This window comes from Myotis lucifugus, unplaced genomic scaffold (genome assembly GCF_000147115.1).
Source record: "Myotis lucifugus unplaced genomic scaffold, Myoluc2.0 scaffold_311, whole genome shotgun sequence".
Lineage (NCBI taxonomy): Eukaryota > Metazoa > Chordata > Mammalia > Chiroptera > Vespertilionidae > Myotis > Myotis lucifugus.
In genome coordinates this window covers 363,021-382,699 of record NW_005871359.1, presented here as the reverse complement: position 1 = coordinate 382,699, position 19,679 = coordinate 363,021, and the positions used below count along the sequence as shown (strand labels likewise).

Below are 19,679 nucleotides of genomic sequence, written 5' to 3'. Positions count from 1 at the left end.
GATCTTCTGGCCTTTCGACTATGTGGCCCAGAGTGGACCCAGCAGGCCACCGAGGGAGAGATTACGTTTGGAGTAGGGGGCAGGGCCTCACCGTGGCCAGGCGTGTCTGCTCCAGCTGCTGTAGGCTTCGCACGTGGCCCGCGAGCAGCGGCTGCGCTCTAGGGCCGGCCAGCTCGGCCTCCACCGCCAGCACCTCCCTGGAGGCAGCGGCGAAGGCCTGGGTCACCTCGTGCACTGTGCTCCGGTAGCTCGGGAAGTCGTATGGCGGGCCGCTGCGCAGGTACTGGTGGTGGCCTCTGCGGCAGGGTGGGTACTGAGGCTACGCCCCAAGGCTCACAGGCCCTGCACCCCCATCGGCCACCTGAAAGCCCTACCCCCTATCAAGTGTCCCTGGACCCGTGTGTGGAGGACAATGACTCCTGCAGAGGAACCCAAGACACTCCGCTGAGCTTGGGGAAGGGAGAGTCACCCCGCTGGGTGGGACCTGGGGAAGTGGAGATACACCCTGAGTCATCTCGCAAACCCCACCCCGCTTGGGCCCCAGCAGCTGCACAGGGATCCAGCTCTGGCCCCGGCCTGCCTCCCTCCGGAGCAGGTAGGGCACTGAACCCTGCGACCCCGGCGCTGCCACTTACTCCTCCAGGCGGTGGAAGGCCTGCGCACGCTCAGCCTGCAACTGGTGGATGCGCTGCACCAGCGCCCGGATCGGGGCATCTTTCTACGGAGCAGGGGGCATGGCTGGGCATGAAGCCGGCGCTCCCGAACCTGTACCACCCACCCCGCTCCCGTTCCTGCTCGGGCCCCGGGCTCACCCAAGGCCATGTTGGTTCCTTGAGCTCTGGGTCTCCTCTGACTGTCCCAGCTTCGGGCACCGTAGGGACCGCTGACTCAGCCTCGGCCTCGGCGGTGATCATGATTGCTCAGCCCTGGCCACGCCCGGGTGGCTGCTCTGTTGCGATAAGCGCCCCCTGGAGGCCCGGAGGCCTCTGGATCTCAGCCAGTGGCCGGCCACATGGGAAACCCCCGGAGCAGGGAGACTGGAAGACTGTGGACTTCTCAGGCCAGACACCTTACCCCCATCCCAACCTTGTTTTGCCTTCTTTCATTTGTCCTTGAATGTATAGCATAGCAAGGCCATCTCTTGGTTTGTAGGCGTTTTATTATGCTAGGTCAACACATACCGACCTCACACAAAATTGGTATCCTATCAGAGTCTCACAAGACTGTGACAAGAGTGGGGTTTCAACACAGCTTGACATTAGAGGTCAAGTAGGTCCAGGCAGCTTTAGTAGACTGAAAAGACCTCATAAATAACCTGAAGGGAGGAGTCTTGGGGCAGGGGTGAGGCCAACTAAAGTGGCCTCCAAACTTTCTGCTGGATTCACCAGTTTGACCTGAGACGCTTCCTTCTCCAGGGGTGGAAATGGGAAGATCATTAAGATGGTGGTGACCTGGCGCAGAGAAGGGGGGAGGGGGTGTGTGGTTTGACCGATGAAACTGAACTGAGATAAGGAGTGACTGAGATTTCAGCATTAGCTGGCACTGCAGGTCTCAGCTATTCTTAGACATTTTCCAGGCCCAAGTTGTCACATACACCAAGCCCCAATTGTCCCAAGAAAGCATGGCCTCAGGGCATCCAGCCCTCGCCTGATTCGCAGAAGCATCATACAAAGTCATGAAAAACCACAAAGGTTTACCCCTCCAAAATCATCAGGTGGGGCCTGTGTGTGCTTTTAAGATTCTGAACTGAGAACAGGTGTTTTCCACTCGGTGGGGTGTTCCTCTTTCTGGAACCCACCCACACCTGAACACCCAAGGACTCACAAAACAGGGAGTCCCCAAGGGAGATACCCACCCCTGGCCACCTTCCCCACTAAACAGACCAGCCACATGGACACCAGTTACTGCTCCAGTTAACTTTCTATCTCTCTCCCTGCCCCAGCGTCACAGGGTTCAGGTGTATTTAAAAAAAAAAAAAAAAAAGATTCTAAACTGAGAACAGGTGTTTTCCACTCGGTGGGGTGTTCCTAACTTTCTGGAACCCACCCACACCTGAACACCCAAGGACTCACAAAACAGGGAGTCCCCAAGGGAGATACCCACCCCTGGCCACCTTCCCCACTAGACAGACCAGCCACATGGACACCAGTTACTGCTCCAGTCAACAAAACAGAAACTTTATTGAGGCCCCAGCGTCACAGGGTTCAGGTAGAAGGCTGCCCTGTGGACCCAAGGAGTTGGTGGAGGGGCCTTATTTAACCTTCTTCTTGGGGCGCAGGTTGTTGGTGTGGCCACACTTCTTCTTGCGGCAGTTGACAGCACGGGGGTGCAGGCGGGCGTAACACCTGAGCAGAGAAAGGAAGGATTGGTCAGGGCACCTGACCGCTCTCCACCAGGCCCCACCCCCAAGCATGCTTACTTGCGGCAGATCATCTTGTCGCAGTTGTACTTTTGCGCGAGCTGGCGGAGAGGAGAGGTTCGATGATGCCACCCCTGAGACGCAGCACCCAGTGCAGGGTGGACTCTATAGTAAATGAAGATTGGGGAGAAGCAGTGACTCATCCTGGGCCCAACAACTGGCCCACAGATGCAGGGCAGAGCCTTTGTGTGATGGCCACACCAGCCCTTGGAGAGTCTGAGGCTAATAAATGCCAACATAGGTTTGCGCAGTGGCAGTATTGTAGCCAATGAGGTTTATCCAAGGCACAATTATTGCTAATAATAAAAAAAAATGCCAACAATGCTGTCCAGCTGGATTCCCAACAGGTACGGTCATTTCTAAGTGGTGTGAGGCTGACCTTTTATTTTTGCTAGGCAGAACAGTTAAAGCTTGTTGCTGCAAAGAGTGGCACTGATTTCCTTTATAGTAGTTACATTTTTTAAAAAAAATGTATTTTATTGATTTTTTACAGAGAGGAAGGGAGGAGGATAGAGAGTTAGAAACATTGATCAGCTGCCTCCTGCACACTCCCTACTGGGGATGTGCCTGCAACCAAGGTACATGCCCTTGACTGGAATCGAACCTGGGACCCTTCAGTCCGCAGGCCGACGCTCTATCCACTGAGCCAAACCGGTTAGGGCGTATAGTAGTTACATTTTTTTTTTAAATAAAAAAAACACGTTTTAAAAAAGAAAAGGTGGCCCTAGCTGGTTGCTCAATAGATAGAGCATCAGCCCTTGGACTGCAAGCTTGATCACCGGCCCTGGTCGGGGTAAAGTGCGGGAGGCAACCACATCAATGTGTCTCACGTCTATGTCTATGTCTATCTCTACCCCTCCTTTCCACTCTCTAAAAATCATTGGGAACTATATCCTCGGGTGATGATTAACAACAAGAGAGAGAAAGATAAGGTGAACGAGAACATGGGAAACTACTGCCATTTGGAAACACAGGTACTGTTTTCCAGGGATGAAAACAGTACCTTGTAAAAGCAAGTCTCCCCCACCTCCTCTGATCCTCACCTTAAGGACCACCCGCCTCTGCCCTGGCCACTATGGCTCAGTTGGTTGGAGCTTCATCCCCTACACCAAAAGGCTGCAGGTTTGATTCCTGGTCAGGGCACATAATTAAGTTTTGGGTGCGTATGGGAAGGCAATGGATTGACACCCCCTCCCTTCTTCCACTCGAAAAGTCAATGGGAAAAATATCCCAGAGTGAGGATTAACAAACAAACAAACCAAACAAGCATGTCTTCAGATGAAGCTTAAAAAGACAAAACAGCCCCAGCCAGTGTGCTCAATGGTGAGAGCACCAGCCACGGACTGGAGGGTCTTGTGTTCTATTCCCAGTCTAGGGCACATACTTGGTGCACATATCTGGTTTTCCAGTTCCTTCCCTGCACAATTTGGGGTGTGTGCAACCAATCAATGTTTCTTTCTCCCCCCCCCTCCCTAAAAACCAATGGGAAAACTATCCTCCGTGAGAATAAACAAAAAGACAAGAAAAACACCACTGACATCAATGTCCCACCTGGGCCCCAGGTTTTATGGGGCCCTGTTCAGCCAACACACACACAATACCTTTCTGAATATTGTAGTCTGAGAGAGTGCGACCATCCTCTAGCTGTTTGCCCGCAAAAATCAGACGCTGCTGGTCAGGTGGGATGCCTGGGGATTGAGAGAAACTCAGTTACTGAGGCTCTGGCAAGCATTACTGGCAGCTCCGCGCCCCCTCGCCCTCGCCCCCTGCCCCCCACCATTAACTCCAATCTGTCAGAAGGAAAACCCAGATAGAAATAAAATGCCTTCTTGAAATTATGCAGAAAAAGCACTGGCAAGGCCTCAGCACCCATAGCTACCCAAACTTACCCTCCTTGTCTTGGATCTTAGCTTTGACATTCTCAATGGTGTCACTGGGCTCAACCTCAAGGGTGATGGTCTTGCCAGTCAGGGTCTTCACAAAGATCTGCATCTCTGCGTCTGCTGGGGAGGCAGGGACAAAGTAGGGAGTACTGTCAGGCCCGAGCATCTTGAGCTGGGGGGCTGGCCTGCCCAAGCCCTGACTGCCAGTGCTGTCCCTGCATGGAGCCCACCTATAGGCCTACCCCAGTGCCTGTAGCCTTCCAGCCCTCCAAGTCTGCAGATGCAATGAAAAGTACCTGGCCCAGGCACCATTTTGCCTTACACATTTCCCCCAAGTGTGATCTGGGGGTTCCATCAACCCATCCTCCCTCCCTCCCTCCCTCCCTTTCATCAACCCCTAACCACATCTCTACAAAGTACCCTTCCTGCAGTTTGGATGGGAACCCCATCTTAATAGTCATTCCCCTCCAGGTCCTCTCCTCTCCAACTACAGATCGTACTCACTTTGGCTTCCTTCTCAGTTACCCCCAAACTTCTTAGACCACACCTCTTGCCTTTGCTCCAACCCACCTGCCAACCACGTGCCACATACTTGTTTACACAGGCATTTGTTTTCATTAAAAAAACACACACACACACCTACAAGATAGACACTAGACACTACCGGCTTCTTCTTTACAAATGTAGAAAAGGAGATAGGTGGAGACCCTACTTAGGGGGTGGGGATGAAGGTTTTAATACTTTTAAAGCACAAAGAAAAAGTTACATGCTTAAAATCCCACCCACTAATTTGGATCTGCACAAGACCAACACACACCCCCCACCCCTCCCAGCCCCGAGGCCCCGTCAGATAGCTTAAGCCGGCGGCGCGGGCAAGCCATTCTCCCAAAGGCCGGTTCGCCTCCTGGGGCCCAAAACACCGGCCCAATACGCGCTACTTAGCCGACCCGCGGAGCCTGGCCCGCACGAACGGATTCGGGCCGCCCCCTCCGCTGCCTCGGCCCCGTACCTCCCGCTCGACCCCGATCCGACGCGAACCCGCACGGACACTACCACCAACCTGCTCCGCCGCCTCGTTGACGAGAAAGAGGACGGCGGAACCGGAAACCGTCGAATCGCCGCCGAGAGCGCCTGCGCACTGAGTACGCTGCACGCGTGCGTCACAATTCGCGCCGCGCGTCCTGCCCCGCCCCGCCGCCGAGTTGTGCGCTGGAGAACGAAGCCGGGAGTGTCGCTCACCTGCTTCCGGGTGTGCACTTCCGCCCCGGGTCACCTGGGAAGTCGGCCACACTACCAGGTGTTTCTACCCGCTGTTTCAGGGTCGGCTGAAGACCCGACGTTGCGGGAACTCGAGTACTTATTGGGTGGGGTAGACTTTTGTGCTAAATCCAGGCATTAAGCAGAGGGTCTGCGGGTATAGGAAGCGGGGGTGTAGCAGGAAAGGTAGGAGGAGGCCTGGGACCCTTGGGAGCCACGTAGGTACCTAACACCCGGAGCCAGTTAGTTATTCTAAAACTTTCTGGCGGCTGTGCGCTGATGGATTTGAGGGCGGCGCGCCTGGGGAGCAGGGAGAACAGGTAGGATTGCTGCATCGGCTCAAGAAAATGGGGTGGGGTCCTGGCCGGTGTGGCTCAGTTGGTTGAGTGACTTGCTGTGCGCTGGTTGGATTTCTGGTCAGGGCAATGCCCAGGTTGTGGGTTCCATCCCGTATATAAGAAACAACAAATCAACGTTTCTCTCTCACATGGTTGTTTCTCTCCCTGTCTCTCCAAACTCAATTTAAAAACATTATATTTAAAAAGAATATGGGGTGAGACCTCGCAGACTCCTGGATGGCTAAAAAGTGGCGGGCGTATGAAAGAGGTGAGGACCTAGAAGATTCTAGGGTCCTAGAAGTTACTCGTGGGTTTGGCAGAGTACCTCTTCATTTCTTTGAACTCTTCCCAGCGCCGTTATGGATCAGGCTAAAGCAAGTGCTTCAAAGATTCAAGGACTGAGTTTCTAATGGGGAAGGGGACCATCTCAGTTCCCCAAGGAGCCTACCCAGCAACTAAAATCTGGAGGAGTTATTCAAGGAGGTAAGGTAGTGATTTTCAACCCGTGTGCCACAAGAATTTTTAAAACATTTTTTCTCATATCGGCAAAAATATACTTTATGTTGTGCCACAGAATTTTAGTATTAGTTTGTGTGTTCCATGAGATGAAAAAGGCTGAAAATCGCGGAGGTAAAGAACAGTGTTGGAGCAATGGCTATAGGAACCTGGGTTATTATGTCTGCACCCCATCCTGTCCCACTTCCAGCACTTGTCCCCCTTCTGAGCTGATGGACACAAGGATGGAAGAAAGCCACTGCTGGGTACACCCTTCTCTTTTTAGTCTTTTTATTGATAACTTCCCAACAGCATCTGTAAACATCGGATACAAAAATATTCTGTTAAATTCTGTTTTCCAAGGTGGCTTGGCTTCACGGAGGCCCTGGGAGAGAGATCTGCAGGGCCCTCAGGGCTCACACCTTTGGTCAGACAAATGTGGGCTTTTATCACACTTGGGGCTGAGTGGATGGTCTTGAGCTTTCTACACCTGTTTCAGAAACCTCCTTGAGATACTGATTGGAGAAAGTATTTAATACTTTCCTTGGAGGAAGGGACAGGGAGACCAGAATTAGTAGGTGTGGGCGTGAACTGAGACATGATAGTGTTTGTCCACCTCAAGGAGGTCCTGACTGGGGTGCTGAGATGGGGGACATCTGGCTTTTGTCTTTGGGAACCTTTAAGTGTTGTTCAGAGCAGACCTCAGGCCTGGCTCTGGAAAAGATTCCTTGTGCCCAGCCCAACTACTCCAGCTGGCTGCTCAACCCCTGGCCTGGCAGAGGGTCTGCAGGAGAAAAATAGCCTCAGTGAAGGAGTGAGAATGACAGATTCCCCCATCCTGGGAGGGAGCCTTATCCCCCAGGGTGCCCTGGGTGACAGAATAGGGTGGCAAAGCTGACCATTTCCAGGCAGGGTTATCTGCTGCCACCTCAGACACCTGGAGAGACCTGGGACCCCTTGGAGTGCCTGGGAACAGAGCTACTGGCCCGGCATCTGCTTATCATCCATCTGGCTGTGGTCACTGATGGCAGGGGAGTTGGGCTGGATTTGGGACAGGTCCTCGAATCCAGGGCTGAGGGAAGGTGAGATGGTATCTGGGCTCGTGTCACAGGAACCTGTGCTCTGTTCCGAGGTGGCAATGGTGGTCGTGGTGCTGGGCGGGATGGGGTCTTCATCGTCGTCCTCCAGGAGGGATGCCTCTGGGACGTCTGGGGGAAGGTGGCCCAGGAGTTGGCTTAGTCACCATGATGAGGGATTAACTGGACCTGTGACCCCCTGACAGCAACCCCCACCCACCCTGCCATGGGGCATGACTTCATCCATTTTACAAAAGAGGGAACTGAGGCCCAGGCAGGTGGGAGGCCTCCAAAGTGGGGTAAGGACTCAGGTTCTCTGGATCAGGCTGATATGGGTCCTGGGGTCAAGCCTGAGCCTGGCTCTGCCCTCAACTGTGTCACCTGAGTCGGGCCCCTCACCTGCCCTTGCCTTAGCTCCCTCCTGGACAAATTGGGGCTGATGGCAATGGCACTGCCTATACCTCTGGTTGTCTGTGGGGTGGGAGCTGTTGGCCCATTCAGCACCTGGGTTAAACTGAGGCTCAGTGTAAGGGAACACTGTGTTTCCTCTGACAAGCAGGTGCCCCTCTGGGCCTCAGTTTTGCCATGTGAAATGGGGATACGGCCCCCACCTCACAGCTGGTTATGGGTAACAGCCTATTTGTAAGGGTATGTAGCACTCACTGGGGCAAGGATTGCTATTGTTCTTGTCCCTGCCACCTCCCCCCAGAGAGGGGACCCTGTCCCAGGACTCTTTGGACCCATTACCCACCAGCCCCTGAAGTGACCTTCCAAAAGCCAGCCCTGGGCTCAAGAAGGTGGCATCCAAGGGTTGCAGAGACCAGACATGGGCACAGGAGCCCTGGGTGACACTTACGGCTGAAGGCCTCTGGGTACTGCCTGGCCAGCTTCCCTTTCAGCGTCCTGCAGGGTAAGAGAAGGCACATAGGCTGAACCCCTTGAGCAGATAGGCTGGGCCACATGCAGGCTAGCAACCCTTGCTGTCAGCTCTGGGTGAGTGGGTGGTGGGAACTTCCCCCTCATTGCTTGTCACACTGTGCTCCTGGACTGGAGAGAGGCCCAGGCACTCAGCCCTGCAAAACTCCCACCCTCGGAGTGGGCACCCTCGGTGAGGGTGTCTGTGTTAGGGCCAGGCTGAGGCCCAATGAGCAGGTCGGTGGAGGTGAGAAATGCTGGCTTCCTATACCCTAAAACCCAGCAATCTGATATGTTTCTTGAGAGAAAATCTGGGTAGAGGGATAGGGGGGCAGGAGGCCGGCTTTTCACTGTTTGCTCTTTGCCTGCCTTTTTTGCATCATGTGTCTGGTGCTATGTTGCATTTTTTCAAAAGATAAATAAAATTCAAATTCAGAAACTTTGTGATTTTTATGTCTGGAGTTCAAATCTTGGATGCTAAGTGCAAGATGAAGCCTTGAAAAACAAGCGAGTTGGATCTGCCCTTGATGTGTTACTCTGTTAGGTGGAGGGCCCTGTTGAGGAGGGGAGGACCGGGCCTCGGCGGGGGGAGGCAGAGGCCAGTGGGGCCACGTACGTACCTGATCCTGCGGAAGATGCTGTCCAGGTCCCGCTTCATCTCCGTCAGGGTCCTCGTGTGGTGCAGGAAGCGCTCGCTCATCTGCTGCAGGCGGGCGTTTGACAGGTTGTTGAAGTTCACCAGCATCTCGTTGGTTTTCTCAAAACGGTCCAGCCTGGTAGCAGAGGCCACCAATGCTTCTGGTCAGTCTCCAGGGCTCTGCCAACTGAGTATGCTAAGCCCTTTTCCTGTTCCATGACCTCTGCATGTGCCATTCCCTTGTCCTACAAAGCTCTACTTGATTGAGCCACATGGCAAACTACTATTCAAACTTCAAAACCCTACTCACGTGTGCTTTTCTCATGTAGCTTTCACTGCCCCTCTCAGACTCCTCTGACTCCCTTAACCTCAGATAGTTTCTCTGGCCTAACCCTGATACCATGGTGCCAGGAAGGTTTGTGTCTGGTTTTGTCTCCCCTCACGATAGTAATTCTCCAGGGCCAGGTCTGAATCTGACATAAAGAACTAGGAGAGCCCGGCCAGCATGGCTCAGTGGTTGAGCATTGACCTATGGACTAGGAGGTCACGGTTCGATTCCCAGTTGGGGCACATGCCGGGGGCTCGATCCCCACTGGGGGATATGCAGAAGGCATCTGATCAATGATTCTCTCTCATCATTGATGTTTCTTTTTTTAAAAAAAATATATTTTATTGATTTTTTACAGAGAGGAAGGGAGAGGGATAGAGAGTCAGAAACATCGATGAGAGAGAAACATCAATCAGCTGCCTCCTGCACACCCCCCACTGGGGATGTGCCCGCAACCAAGGTACATGCCCTTGACCGGAATCGAACCTGGGACCCTTCAGTCCGCAGGTCGACACTCTATCCACTGAACCAAACTGGCCAGGGCAGATCATTGATGTTTCTATCTCTCTCCCTCTCCCTTCCTGTCTGAAATCAATAAAAATATATTTTTAAGAAAAGAACTAGGAGAAAGAGGAGTATTGCTGATACCCAGCAACCTTGTCACAGAGCGAGAAGAGTATCAGGTTCATGCTGTGTCAAATGGAGGGGAAAACCTTCAGCCTAAAGGCACAAAAATGCTCTGGCCAGTTTTGCTCAGCGATTAGAGTGTCGGCCCATGGAGTGAAGGGTCTCAGGTTCAATTCCCAGTCAAGAGCTTGTTCCTAGATTGCAGGTTCGAGCCCCATCCCCAGTTGGGGCCCATGTGGGAGGCAACTAATGGATATGTCTCTCTCTCTCCCCCCTCCTCCTTCCCTTTCACTCTCTCTAAAAATCAATGGAAAAAATATTCTCGGGTGAGGATTAAAAAAAAAAAAGATACAAAAATGAAGCCCCAAGATTGCGTTAGCCCTTCCTCCCCAAAGATCAGGCCAAATCAGAATGGGGCTGCAGTAGCCATAGTGCCAAGCCCAGGGAGAGCAAAAGGGCATTTATGGTCCCTCCAAGAGACCCAGGTGCTCTGCAGACAGTCTGGGCTCTGAGACACCAGGCTCCCAACAGGAAGTCAGCCCACCAGCTACCTTATATCCCCCAGCCTATCCTCCCAACTTTCTACCCTAGCCGTGGGACAGGAGCTGCTGCAGTCTTTGCCAAGCCATCCACAGCTGCAAAACCATCCTAAAGCCCTGTTTCCTGTGCCACGGCCTCACCTCAGGCCATGAAAAAATTTACTTTGGAGTCAGCCAGCAGCTTTGCTCATTTCCTTCATTTTACCACCAGTGTGGGGCCTGGGTAGGGGTGGGCAGGGCAAGAATGCTGGCCAGCAAAATGGATTCCTTCCCACACCTGGGCCCAGGGCCCTTGGCCACCACTCACATGTTCTTCTGGGCCAGGATGATGGCGTTGACATCATCCACATTCACCATGCTCAGGATGCGGCTGCAGAAGACCCTCGAGGCCGAGGCCGGGGGATCCATCTCTTCCTCCTCCTCCACTGCCTGAAACAGGCAGGAAGAAAGGCTTCGGTCTGCATCAGGCACTGGGGAAGATGGGACAAAGAGAAGGGGCTGGGAACCCCACAGGCTGCTAAAGTGAGTCAGTCGTGCCACCTGAGCCTCAGTGTTGACATCTTGGGAATGCAGGGTTTTTGAGAACTCCAGGAGGTTATATTTGTAACTTGCACCTAAATACATCAGAATCCCATCTCTCCTCCACACCCACTCTCAATGTGCCCAAGGCCACCGGCACCTTCCACCTGCACTGATCTGCCTGCCTCCTCCCACCAACCCCCTCCCCCGCCTTTGCCCAGTCCCACTTCAGGGCCTTTGCACCTGCTGTCCCCACAGCTAGAACATGCTTGGCTGCCCCCTCAGATTACCACCACCTCCAGGGTCTTCTCTCCCGGAAGTCTTGATGACTACCCCTACTCTGGTCACTCTCATCACTGCACCTTGTTTTGTTTCACTGGCTCATTTCTGTCTGAAATTATCTTAGTTGACCTGTTTGCCTGTCATCCCACAGCAATATCAGCTCCAAGAGAGTCAAGGCCTGTGTCTCTTGCTTGTTTGCTGTCTTCAGAGCCCAGCCCAGAACCTGGCTCACATCAAGGGATCACCAGAACTTCATTTGGCAGAGGCAAACAAGACCTTCCAAACTCTGCTCTGACGCTAGACTTTTAACACCAAATTAAAGCCAAGAATTTTAGGCCCTTGCAGCCAGGCTGTGGGCCCCAGCAACCCAGATGGCTCTGTGGTTCTCACCTTCCCTGGTACACACAACCATTCCAGTGGGTGGGGGCTTTCTGGATCAGGCCAGGGCAGGAAAGCCACAGCTTTAGCACTGACCCTCCTGGTGGGGGGCTTCAGGAAAATCCCAGAATTGCGACATAGCTTGGTTCTGGGCCCACACATTTAATGGCTAATAGAAAGGCCCACTTGCCATTGGCAAAGATTTACACACGGAACAGAAAGGGCTTTCAGATTCCACTTACTCCACCCTCTACTGAGCACCAACTTTAAGCTAAACAAGGTACAACTTTATACATGGGAACTGTTAACATATTAATATGCGAGAAAACTGAAGCTCAGAGACTAAGCCACTGGGCCATTATCACAGACAGTAAACCTGAGTCACAACTCAAATGCCCATAGTACACAGGATTTACAAAGGCATGAATCTGCAGAGGTGTTCAGTATCTACCCATGACAGCACAGCAGCTCCTTAAAGCAGTTGCTTCCTTAACGGACTTCTGATTTTTTCCAGGAAAAAAATGGAAGTTTTTTTTCTTCTGTGAAATCGTCTAACTGACAAATGTGAGCAAATAAACATCATGGAGGTCAAGAGTATTTGTGCCCTGAAATTGTCTAACTTACAAATGTTAGCAAATAAACATCATGGAGGCCAAGAGTATTTGTGCCCTGAAATCGTCTAACTTACAAATGTTAGCAAATAAACATCATGGAGGCCAAGAGTATTTGTGCCCTGAAATTGTCTAACTTACAAATGTTAGCAAATAAACATCATGGAGGCCAAGAGTATTTGTGCCCTGAAATTGTCTAACTTACAAATGTTAGCAAATAAACATCATGGAGGCCAAGAGTATTTGTGCCCTGAAATCGTCTAACTTACAAATGTTAGCAAATAAACATCATGGAGGCCAAGAGTATTTGTGCCCTGAAATCGTCTAACTTACAAATGTTAGCAAATAAACATCATGGAGGCCAAGAGGATTTGTGCCCTGAATCTGGCTAGCAGGTTGCAGCTCCCACCTGCCTCTGGAAATAAGCTGCCACACCTGGTGAAACCCTACCCCTCTGCCAGTATCACTGTTTACTGAGCTCCCACCATGTGCCAGGTACAGGCATCCAGTCTCTACATTTCAAGAAAAGCATGTTCATGTATAAACAGGATACTTAGGCTAAAAGGTCAGAGCCATGTGTGTGTGTGTCGGGGGGGACCCATAGCTAAAGTCTGGCAGGCAGGATTTGGACCTGCAGGAAATGGTTCTGCTTCAAAGTAGGGCTCTTTCCTGTATCTGGCTTCCAGATGTGAGGGATTCAAGGCACATCCCTCCACTCCCAGCTGCCTCTCTCAGGAAGGCTTCCTTGACTAACAGTCTGGATCGAAAAAGGGTGGAAATGACCCAAAAAGGTATCTGGGCCCTGCTCCAAATATATTTGAGGGAAACACGCAGAGAGGGAAGTTGTGTGACCTCGCGACAGTCACCTCACCTCAATCATTTTCATCCAGAAAATGGTAAAAAAATCAGAATCTCAAAGTGCTGATCCCTTTTAGTTACATCTTTTTAGACTCCACTCTGTGACGGTCCCAACAGTGATAAAAAGTTGAACTATAGAGTAGGCCGTTTCTCCAAGGGAAGTGTAAAGAAGTCCTAGGACGGACGTGGGAATTAGGGTTTTGAGGAGGGCCTCCCCGGTGCTTCCAAGAATATGAGTAAATTTAATCCCCAATTACCCCTACAAGACAGACACTATCATTCCTCTCCGAGGGCAACTAAAGCTCACATTGGTGGGCTCCGTCGCCCAAGGTCAAATGGCGAGGAGTCGAGGCGCCATGATTCCACCCAGGTCATTTAACAAAATAATTTGGCCACCCAAGCTCAGCAAAACCCCGAAGTGGGGGCGGGACCCGCATATACCCTCACGCCCCACCCCTGCAAAGCGGGAAACAGGCCCAAGCAGAGCAATGCCCGATTCTGGGTGACACTGCCCAGTCTGAACACAGGCGGCCCCAGCTCTTGCACCCCGGACCCGGATCCACTGAACATACAGGGAAACTGAGGCCTGTGTACAGGAGAGGTGCCCAGAAGTGTCCAGTGGCACTCCCCACCCCGCGACAGCCCGGGGGCCGCGCCCGACCTGGCCTGGCTCCCCAGCGGTCCCGGCGGCCCCGGCCCCACCCCAAACTCGGCCCCGGCGTCGGTGGCAGCGGCACCTGCACATCTGGCGGCCTTGCTTGCGCTTCCGGGATGGCGCCCGCGTCGCCGTGACGTCACCACGCACCTTGCGTACGAGCTAGCGAGGAGGCTAGAATCCCGGAACCAACTTGGGTACGTGGAGGCGCGGCAGGAAGGGGTGGGGCTCATACGCAGCTCCCGTTCGCGTGTGCGTCACAATGCACAGCCAGTCGAGCCGTCCCTATCGCGCCTGCGTAGTTTCCAAAGCCCGAGCTACTAGGCAAAGCGGAAGTGGGTGGACGAGGCAGAAAGACATCCGATTTTATAGATGGTAAGACAGGTCTGAGAGCGGCAGGCAGTTCCCCAATGCTCCAGTGGCCTGTGATTGACCCAGACTCAAGTGTCTTGCATTCCAGGCTTGGAATCAGACTCATCTGGGTTCAAAAATCCCTACTCTGCTTTTTGCTGCCTTTTTTTTTTTTCTAGTGCAGGATCCCATTTAGTTACATCTTTTTAGACTCCTCCACTCTGTGACAGTTCCTCAGTCTTTCTTAATCTTTTATGACCTTGATACTTTTGAAGACTACTGCTTTTGTAGAATACTTATCAATATAGGCTTAGCCAATGTTTCCTCAGGATTAGACTGAAATTAAGGAGTTTAGGCAGGAATCATAGAAGCGATGTTGTGTCCTCAATGCATCATATTAGAAGGCACGCTATGTTGACTGATGGATGACTTGCTTTTGGCAGTGTCTTGCCAGTTTCTCAATCAAGTTATTATTTTAGCCTTTGCAATTAATAAGTATCTTATGGGGAGATACCGTAGACCATGCAAAGACCATAGTGTTTTGTTTTAAATATATTTTGTATTGACTTCAGAGTGGAAGGGAAAGAGAAAGATAGAAAACATCAATAATGAGAGAGAATCATTGATCAGCTGCCTCCTGCACGCCCCCTGCTGGGGATCTAGCCCGCAACCCGGGCATGTGCCCTTGACCGAAATCAACAGGGGACTCTTCAGTCCCTAGGCTGACGCCCTATCCACTGAGCCAAACCAGCTAGGGTGACCCTAGGTTTTCTTTGTGTGTGTGTGTGTGTGTGTGTTTTTTTAACATTAAAAATTTTTTTCATCCACTAGTTTTAGCATCTATCCATGGCTCTTTCCGGCAACAATTATTACTATGATGTTTGTATAATAGTGATTGTGTGTATATGTTTTTAATTGTAATTCTATTTAAACAAGAGCTGTCCATTCTCCAATTATGTATTTAGTCACATATTTATATCACTATGAACTAGTGAATACCTTTTATTCTGTGTGTTATAATTAATTTCTATATTATTTATTTTGCTGCTCCTTTAAGTTAGCTCCTATTTCTTTTAATATATCTCCATCTTTCTCTGAGCATTTCCTTACTTTTTCCTTGCTTGTTTTGGAATATTGTTGGAATCAGCCATTTCTCCAAGAAGCCTGGTTCCTTTTTTTATAGACTGGTATTTAAAAACCAGGCTCTGAGTGCTGGGTGTGCTCACTGCTTAGAGACTCTCTCAGCTGTCAGAATTAGATTTGTATGTCTATTAACCCATGCATACACACATCTCTATTTACTACTATATTTGTACTGAAAATCATGAGCAAAATGGGGCAAATAGTAATTGCTCAATAAATGCTAACAATTCATTATCATTAGTTGAGGCCTTACAGTATGTGTATGCTACATTATAATGTTCCTGGTTCTCAGTTTGTTAACTGTGAGCCTGGATGATCGCAGCATCTGCTCCTTAAGGTTGTTGAAAGCTTGGGAGATACACACATGCCTGTGGGCACATAGAAGACTCTTGAAGAGCCCTGAAATTGGACACATCTGAGTTCTAATTTTCAATTCTGTCACATCCTAGTTGATGGCCTTGTGCAAGTGGCTTAACTTTATAAAATCATGCATGTAAGTTCCTTACAACAGGCTTGGCCCACTGTAAGCCCTTGGTAAACTGTATTATTACCCCCCCCCCACACACACACACACACTGCTGCCTTCATTCACTGAAAAGTTAACGAGGATGAAGATTTTTTTTAAATATATTTTATTGATTTTTTACAGAGAGGAAGGGAGAGAGATAGAGAGTTAGAAACATCGATGAGAGAGAAACATCGATCAGCTGCCTCCTGCACATCTCCTACTGGGGATGTGCCCGCAACCCAGGTACATGCCCTTGACCGGAATCGAACCCGGGACCCTTTAGTCCGCAGGCCGACGCTCTATCCACTGAGCCAAACCGGTTTTTGGCCCAAGATTCTTATATATTCAGTTTAACAAACAGTTTTAAACCCTCTAAACACCCCCTCTCGATGTGGCCCATATTCTGGGGATCCAGAGAGTACTTCATCCAGTCCCTGCCTAGCCCTGGAGGGCAAAGAGAGACAGAGTCTGACACAAACATTCCCAGCCCCAAATGCCACAGTCCTGGGCTAGAAGGAGGAGAGACTCAAAGCTAGAGGAACCTGAAGAGTGGGGTACATTTTTGGGTACAAGGAAGCAAGTATATCTGGATGGGATTTTGAGGTAGGATTAGGAGTATTCTAGTTGCTGACATTCATTCAGGGCTGAGGGAATCACAGGAGCAAAGGTAGCATAGTGGGAAAGCACATAGGACTTGCTCTTTGTAAGAATTGTGGAGCTCAGTGATGCAGACAGCAGCCAGTGCTGGGAGGAGTCCAGGTTGGGGGCTGCCGGGAAAAGTGAAACCATGGCTCTGTGTGCAGGCTGCAGCAGAAGAGACCCAGGCTGGATAAATCAAGCTTTTCAATGGGTCTCTTGGGCTCAGTTAAAGGCCAGGAAACATTTATGAGGGTCCTGGAAGGGAGTGGGGCTGTATATTGACACCAAAAGGGACTTGGCCAGTCCCAAATGTTTTGTGTCAGTGGAGTGGAGACAAGAAAAATATTTTTCTCCTTTGTCTGTTTGAGGGAGAGGATGGGAAGTGAATGAAACACTCAGCCAGCCCAGTGATGGGGACATTGGTGATGGGAAGGTCTAAGTCTGGGGACTAGAAGCCTCTCTCTGCCACATTTTTCAGTTTTATTTTCTACATAGCACTCATCACAGCTGAAATTAGATACTTATTTACATTATTGCTTGTGCAGTATCTAGCTCCCTGGCTGGAATAGAAGGTCAGTGGAGGAAGAGACCTGGCCCATTGTGCCCTTCGTAAGTAACCCTTGAATAAGATAATTAAACTTCTCTGTGCCTTGGTTTGCCCATTTGTCGAATGAGGATAGTAAGAATCTTTCCAAACTACAAGCATCCAATCCTTAAGAAGGCCATTGGAGAGAAAACGGGCCATAAAGAACGGTATTCACGGAGCAGAAACCCCTTGAGAAGGCAGATTTAGGTCCAAACATGTCTGTATTAAAGTTAAAGAGATCTGATGCCCCAAGTAAAAAGAACAAAGATGCCCTGACTGGTTTGGCTCAGTGGATAGAGCGTTGGCTGCGGACTGAAAGGTCCCGGGTTCGATTCTGGTCAAGGGCATGTGCCTTGGTTGTGGGCACATCCCCAGTGGGGAGTGTGCAGGAGGCAGCTGATCGATGTTTCTCTCTCATCGATGTTTCTGACTCTCTATCCCTCTCCCTTCCTCTCTGTAAAAAATCAATAAAATATATTTTTAAAAAAAGACAAAGATGGGCAGAATGGATCAAAAAACAAAAACTGGTTCTATACTACTTTCAAGAGAGACATGCACAACATAAGGATACAGAAAGATGGAAGATAAGGGGTAGAAAAGGATGGAGCCTTTCAAACATGAACCAAGGCCCTAAACGGTTTGGCTCAGTGGCTAGAGCATCGGCCTGCGGACTAAGGGGTCCCGGGTTCGATTCTGGTCAAGGGCATGTATCTTGGTTGCTGGCACATCCCCAGTGGGAGGCGTGCAGGAGGCGGCTGATCGATGTTTCTCTCTCATCGATGTTTCTAACTCTCTATCCCTCTCCCTTCCTCTCTGTAAAAAATCAATAAAAAAATATATATATTTAAAAAAAACATGAACCAAGAAGGAACAGGTGTGCAATATTAATATCAGAAAAAATCCACTCTTAAGGCAAGAAGCATGGAGTCAACAAGGGCACATCACAACAATCACAAGTTCCTTTCACCAGGAAGATATGAAGATTTCAACTCTGCAGCCAATGACATGGATTCCAAATATCAAGAGTACTAGTATTTGTCTCATAAGGCTAATATGAGGATTAAATACATGTAGAATATAGAATGTTTGCCTATACCTGTGATACCTGAGTGTCAGCCATTATTACTGTTATAATTGTTGGTGTTATTAGGTTATATTTGTTTATTTTAGTTGTTCATGTATTAGTATTATTTACTACATTTCCACCAGTCCCTGTGACAGAGTTGGGGCTGGGTGGATGATTCTGCTTTACAGATAAAAACACTGAGGTACAGAAATGGACAGGGCTGGGACTGGCTCAGTGTTTATTTGATATTCTTTCCATACAGTTTCTCACATATCCCTCCTACCCGCCCACCTCTTCTGGCTGGCCAGCCTGCTTCCTTCCTTCCACAATTATTTTCCCCACCTTTTGTGTCATGTGCAGTATAGGCCTCAGGGCTAAGATAATGAGAAACTACAGGCCCTTTCCAGACTTTGGGGGTCTTCCAGTCTAGTGGGTGAAGCAGAAGTAAGGCCAAGTGATGGCACAGAAAGAAATCAGTTATGAAGTGGAGGTTCAGCATGCTAGAACAGCCAATCCCAGCACCTGGCCTTGCTTTGGGGAAATCTGGTCGGGTTTCCTGTATGAGGTGACTTCCAAGCTCTGATCTAACAAGTTAGTTACCACCCAAAGCCAGTTTCCTTCTCCAGTGTCACCTACTTCCAAAGCCAGTGTCTCACTCATTTATTTAATGATTTGTTAACGGTGCTAGGCATCATTAAAGGAGATGGGACAAAAGAAGCAAAATTCCTCCTAGGAAGGAGCAGATATGGGTGAGGGGGTCAGAAGCAAAAGAACAAGCTGGGAAGGAAAGAAAATAGAGCGAGGAGGAGTAAGTGCCCCCCCCTTTCAAAACAAGATCCATAAAAACCCATCTAATCGAGGCAGCCACCTTCGCCCTGGGAAGTGGACACCTTTATCACCAAATGCCAGAGGGTGCAGGGAGGAGGAACTACCCCCAGCGGCCGTGCTCACTCAGTCGCTCACCTAGACATAACTCCGGTATGCACCAGGCAACCTTTTGGGGATTAAACAGACCACGCAGCGTAGCGGGGTGTGTGTGTGTGTGTGTGTGTGTGTCTGTGTGTGTGTGTGTGTGTGTGTGTGTGTATGTGTGTGTGAGTTATGTGTACCCTTAAGCACGTCTTTTCCTGTCAGGGCCTCGGGTCTACATCCATAACTAGGACTTAAGGGTGTGTTTTTGCAGAACTCTTTAAAGAAATATTATTTTCCTCCTAACAGCCCCCAAGGTGAGAGTGCATAGATTGTGGTATTTAACCCCATCTCGCAGATGGACAGTACGAAGCTTACACCGGAGCGGTGAATCGCGCAGGTTCAAAGCGCAGAATCGCAAATGAACTGGTTCAGAGCCAAGTGCCTCCGCCCCGCCCCCTCCGGTCGCACGGCGGCCTCGGCCCCTTTAAGAACGTCTCGCGGAAACAAGCAGGAAGGGGGGCGGTGCCTGCGTCCCAGATGGACGTGCGCTTGGGCCAATGGATGCTGTAGTGGCGGCGGTGGTGGCCAATGGGCACGGTGTGGGCGGGGCCGGGCGTCTGAGCCTAGTTCCCGAGGCGCGGCGGCCGCGGCTGGGGG

General features: G+C 50.5%; 3 protein-coding genes and 1 pseudogene across 10 annotated transcripts in view; 1 reads left to right on the top strand and 3 right to left on the bottom strand.

Moving 5' to 3' along the window:
- Positions 1-1,882, bottom strand: part of REX1BD (required for excision 1-B domain containing) — a 3,468-nt gene extending 1,586 nt beyond the window's left edge. Inside the window, exons 1-3 of one of the 2 annotated variants that reach the window (XM_006100376.3) lie at positions 813-1,882; positions 636-718; positions 92-296 (exon numbers count right to left, since the gene is read on the bottom strand). In XM_006100376.3, coding sequence (XP_006100438.1) covers positions 92-296; positions 636-718; positions 813-914 — 390 coding nt within the window. In that variant the 5' untranslated portion in view covers positions 915-1,882. The remainder of the gene's footprint in view (positions 1-91; positions 297-635; positions 719-812) is intronic. The other variant, XM_014465814.1, reaches the window with a different exon arrangement.
- Positions 1,883-2,149: 267 nt separating this feature from the next.
- UBA52 (ubiquitin A-52 residue ribosomal protein fusion product 1) lies at positions 2,150-5,428 on the bottom strand. The gene is given in 6 exon segments (XM_014465813.2): positions 2,150-2,345; positions 2,420-2,472; positions 2,475-2,524; positions 4,021-4,107; positions 4,309-4,419; positions 5,363-5,428. Coding segments are annotated over 5 exon segments (387 nt in total). The 5' UTR covers positions 4,412-4,419; positions 5,363-5,428; the 3' UTR covers positions 2,150-2,251.
- Positions 2,659-2,840, top strand: LOC111828255 (annotated as a pseudogene).
- Positions 5,429-6,666: 1,238 nt separating the features above from the next.
- Positions 6,667-14,014, bottom strand: KXD1 (KxDL motif containing 1). 7 transcript variants are annotated; one of them, XM_006100374.3, is made up of 5 exons: positions 13,900-14,014; positions 10,822-10,984; positions 9,004-9,156; positions 8,325-8,371; positions 6,667-7,600 (listed from the first exon to the last, which is right to left on the bottom strand). In XM_006100374.3, the coding sequence occupies exons 2-5, from the start codon at positions 10,920-10,922 to the stop codon at positions 7,371-7,373; spliced, it is 531 nt and encodes a 176-aa protein (XP_006100436.2). In that variant the 5' UTR covers positions 10,923-10,984; positions 13,900-14,014; the 3' UTR covers positions 6,667-7,370. The 7 variants fall into 7 exon arrangements, with proteins under 7 accessions (XP_006100436.2, XP_006100437.1, XP_014321298.1 ...); XM_006100375.3 differs by having other exon boundaries at positions 10,822-10,943; XM_014465812.2 differs by lacking the exon at positions 13,900-14,014 and adding an exon at positions 13,824-13,845 and having other exon boundaries at positions 10,822-10,943.
- Between the last annotated feature and the right edge of the window lie 5,665 nt (positions 14,015-19,679).

Bases quoted from the DNA above. Each gene is read 5' to 3' on its own strand.
- KXD1 (XM_023763989.1), bottom strand. From the start codon at position 11,138: ATGTATTTAGGTGCAAGTTACAAATATAACCTCCTGGAGTTCTCAAAA. The intron at 9,157-10,821 runs GTGAGTGGTGGC...CTCTGCTACCAG, and splicing joins ATCCTGGCCCAGAAGAACAT to GCTGGACCGTTTTGAGAAAA. The intron at 7,601-8,324 runs GTAAGTGTCACC...ACCTTCCCCCAG, and splicing joins GTACCCAGAGGCCTTCAGCC to ACGTCCCAGAGGCATCCCTC.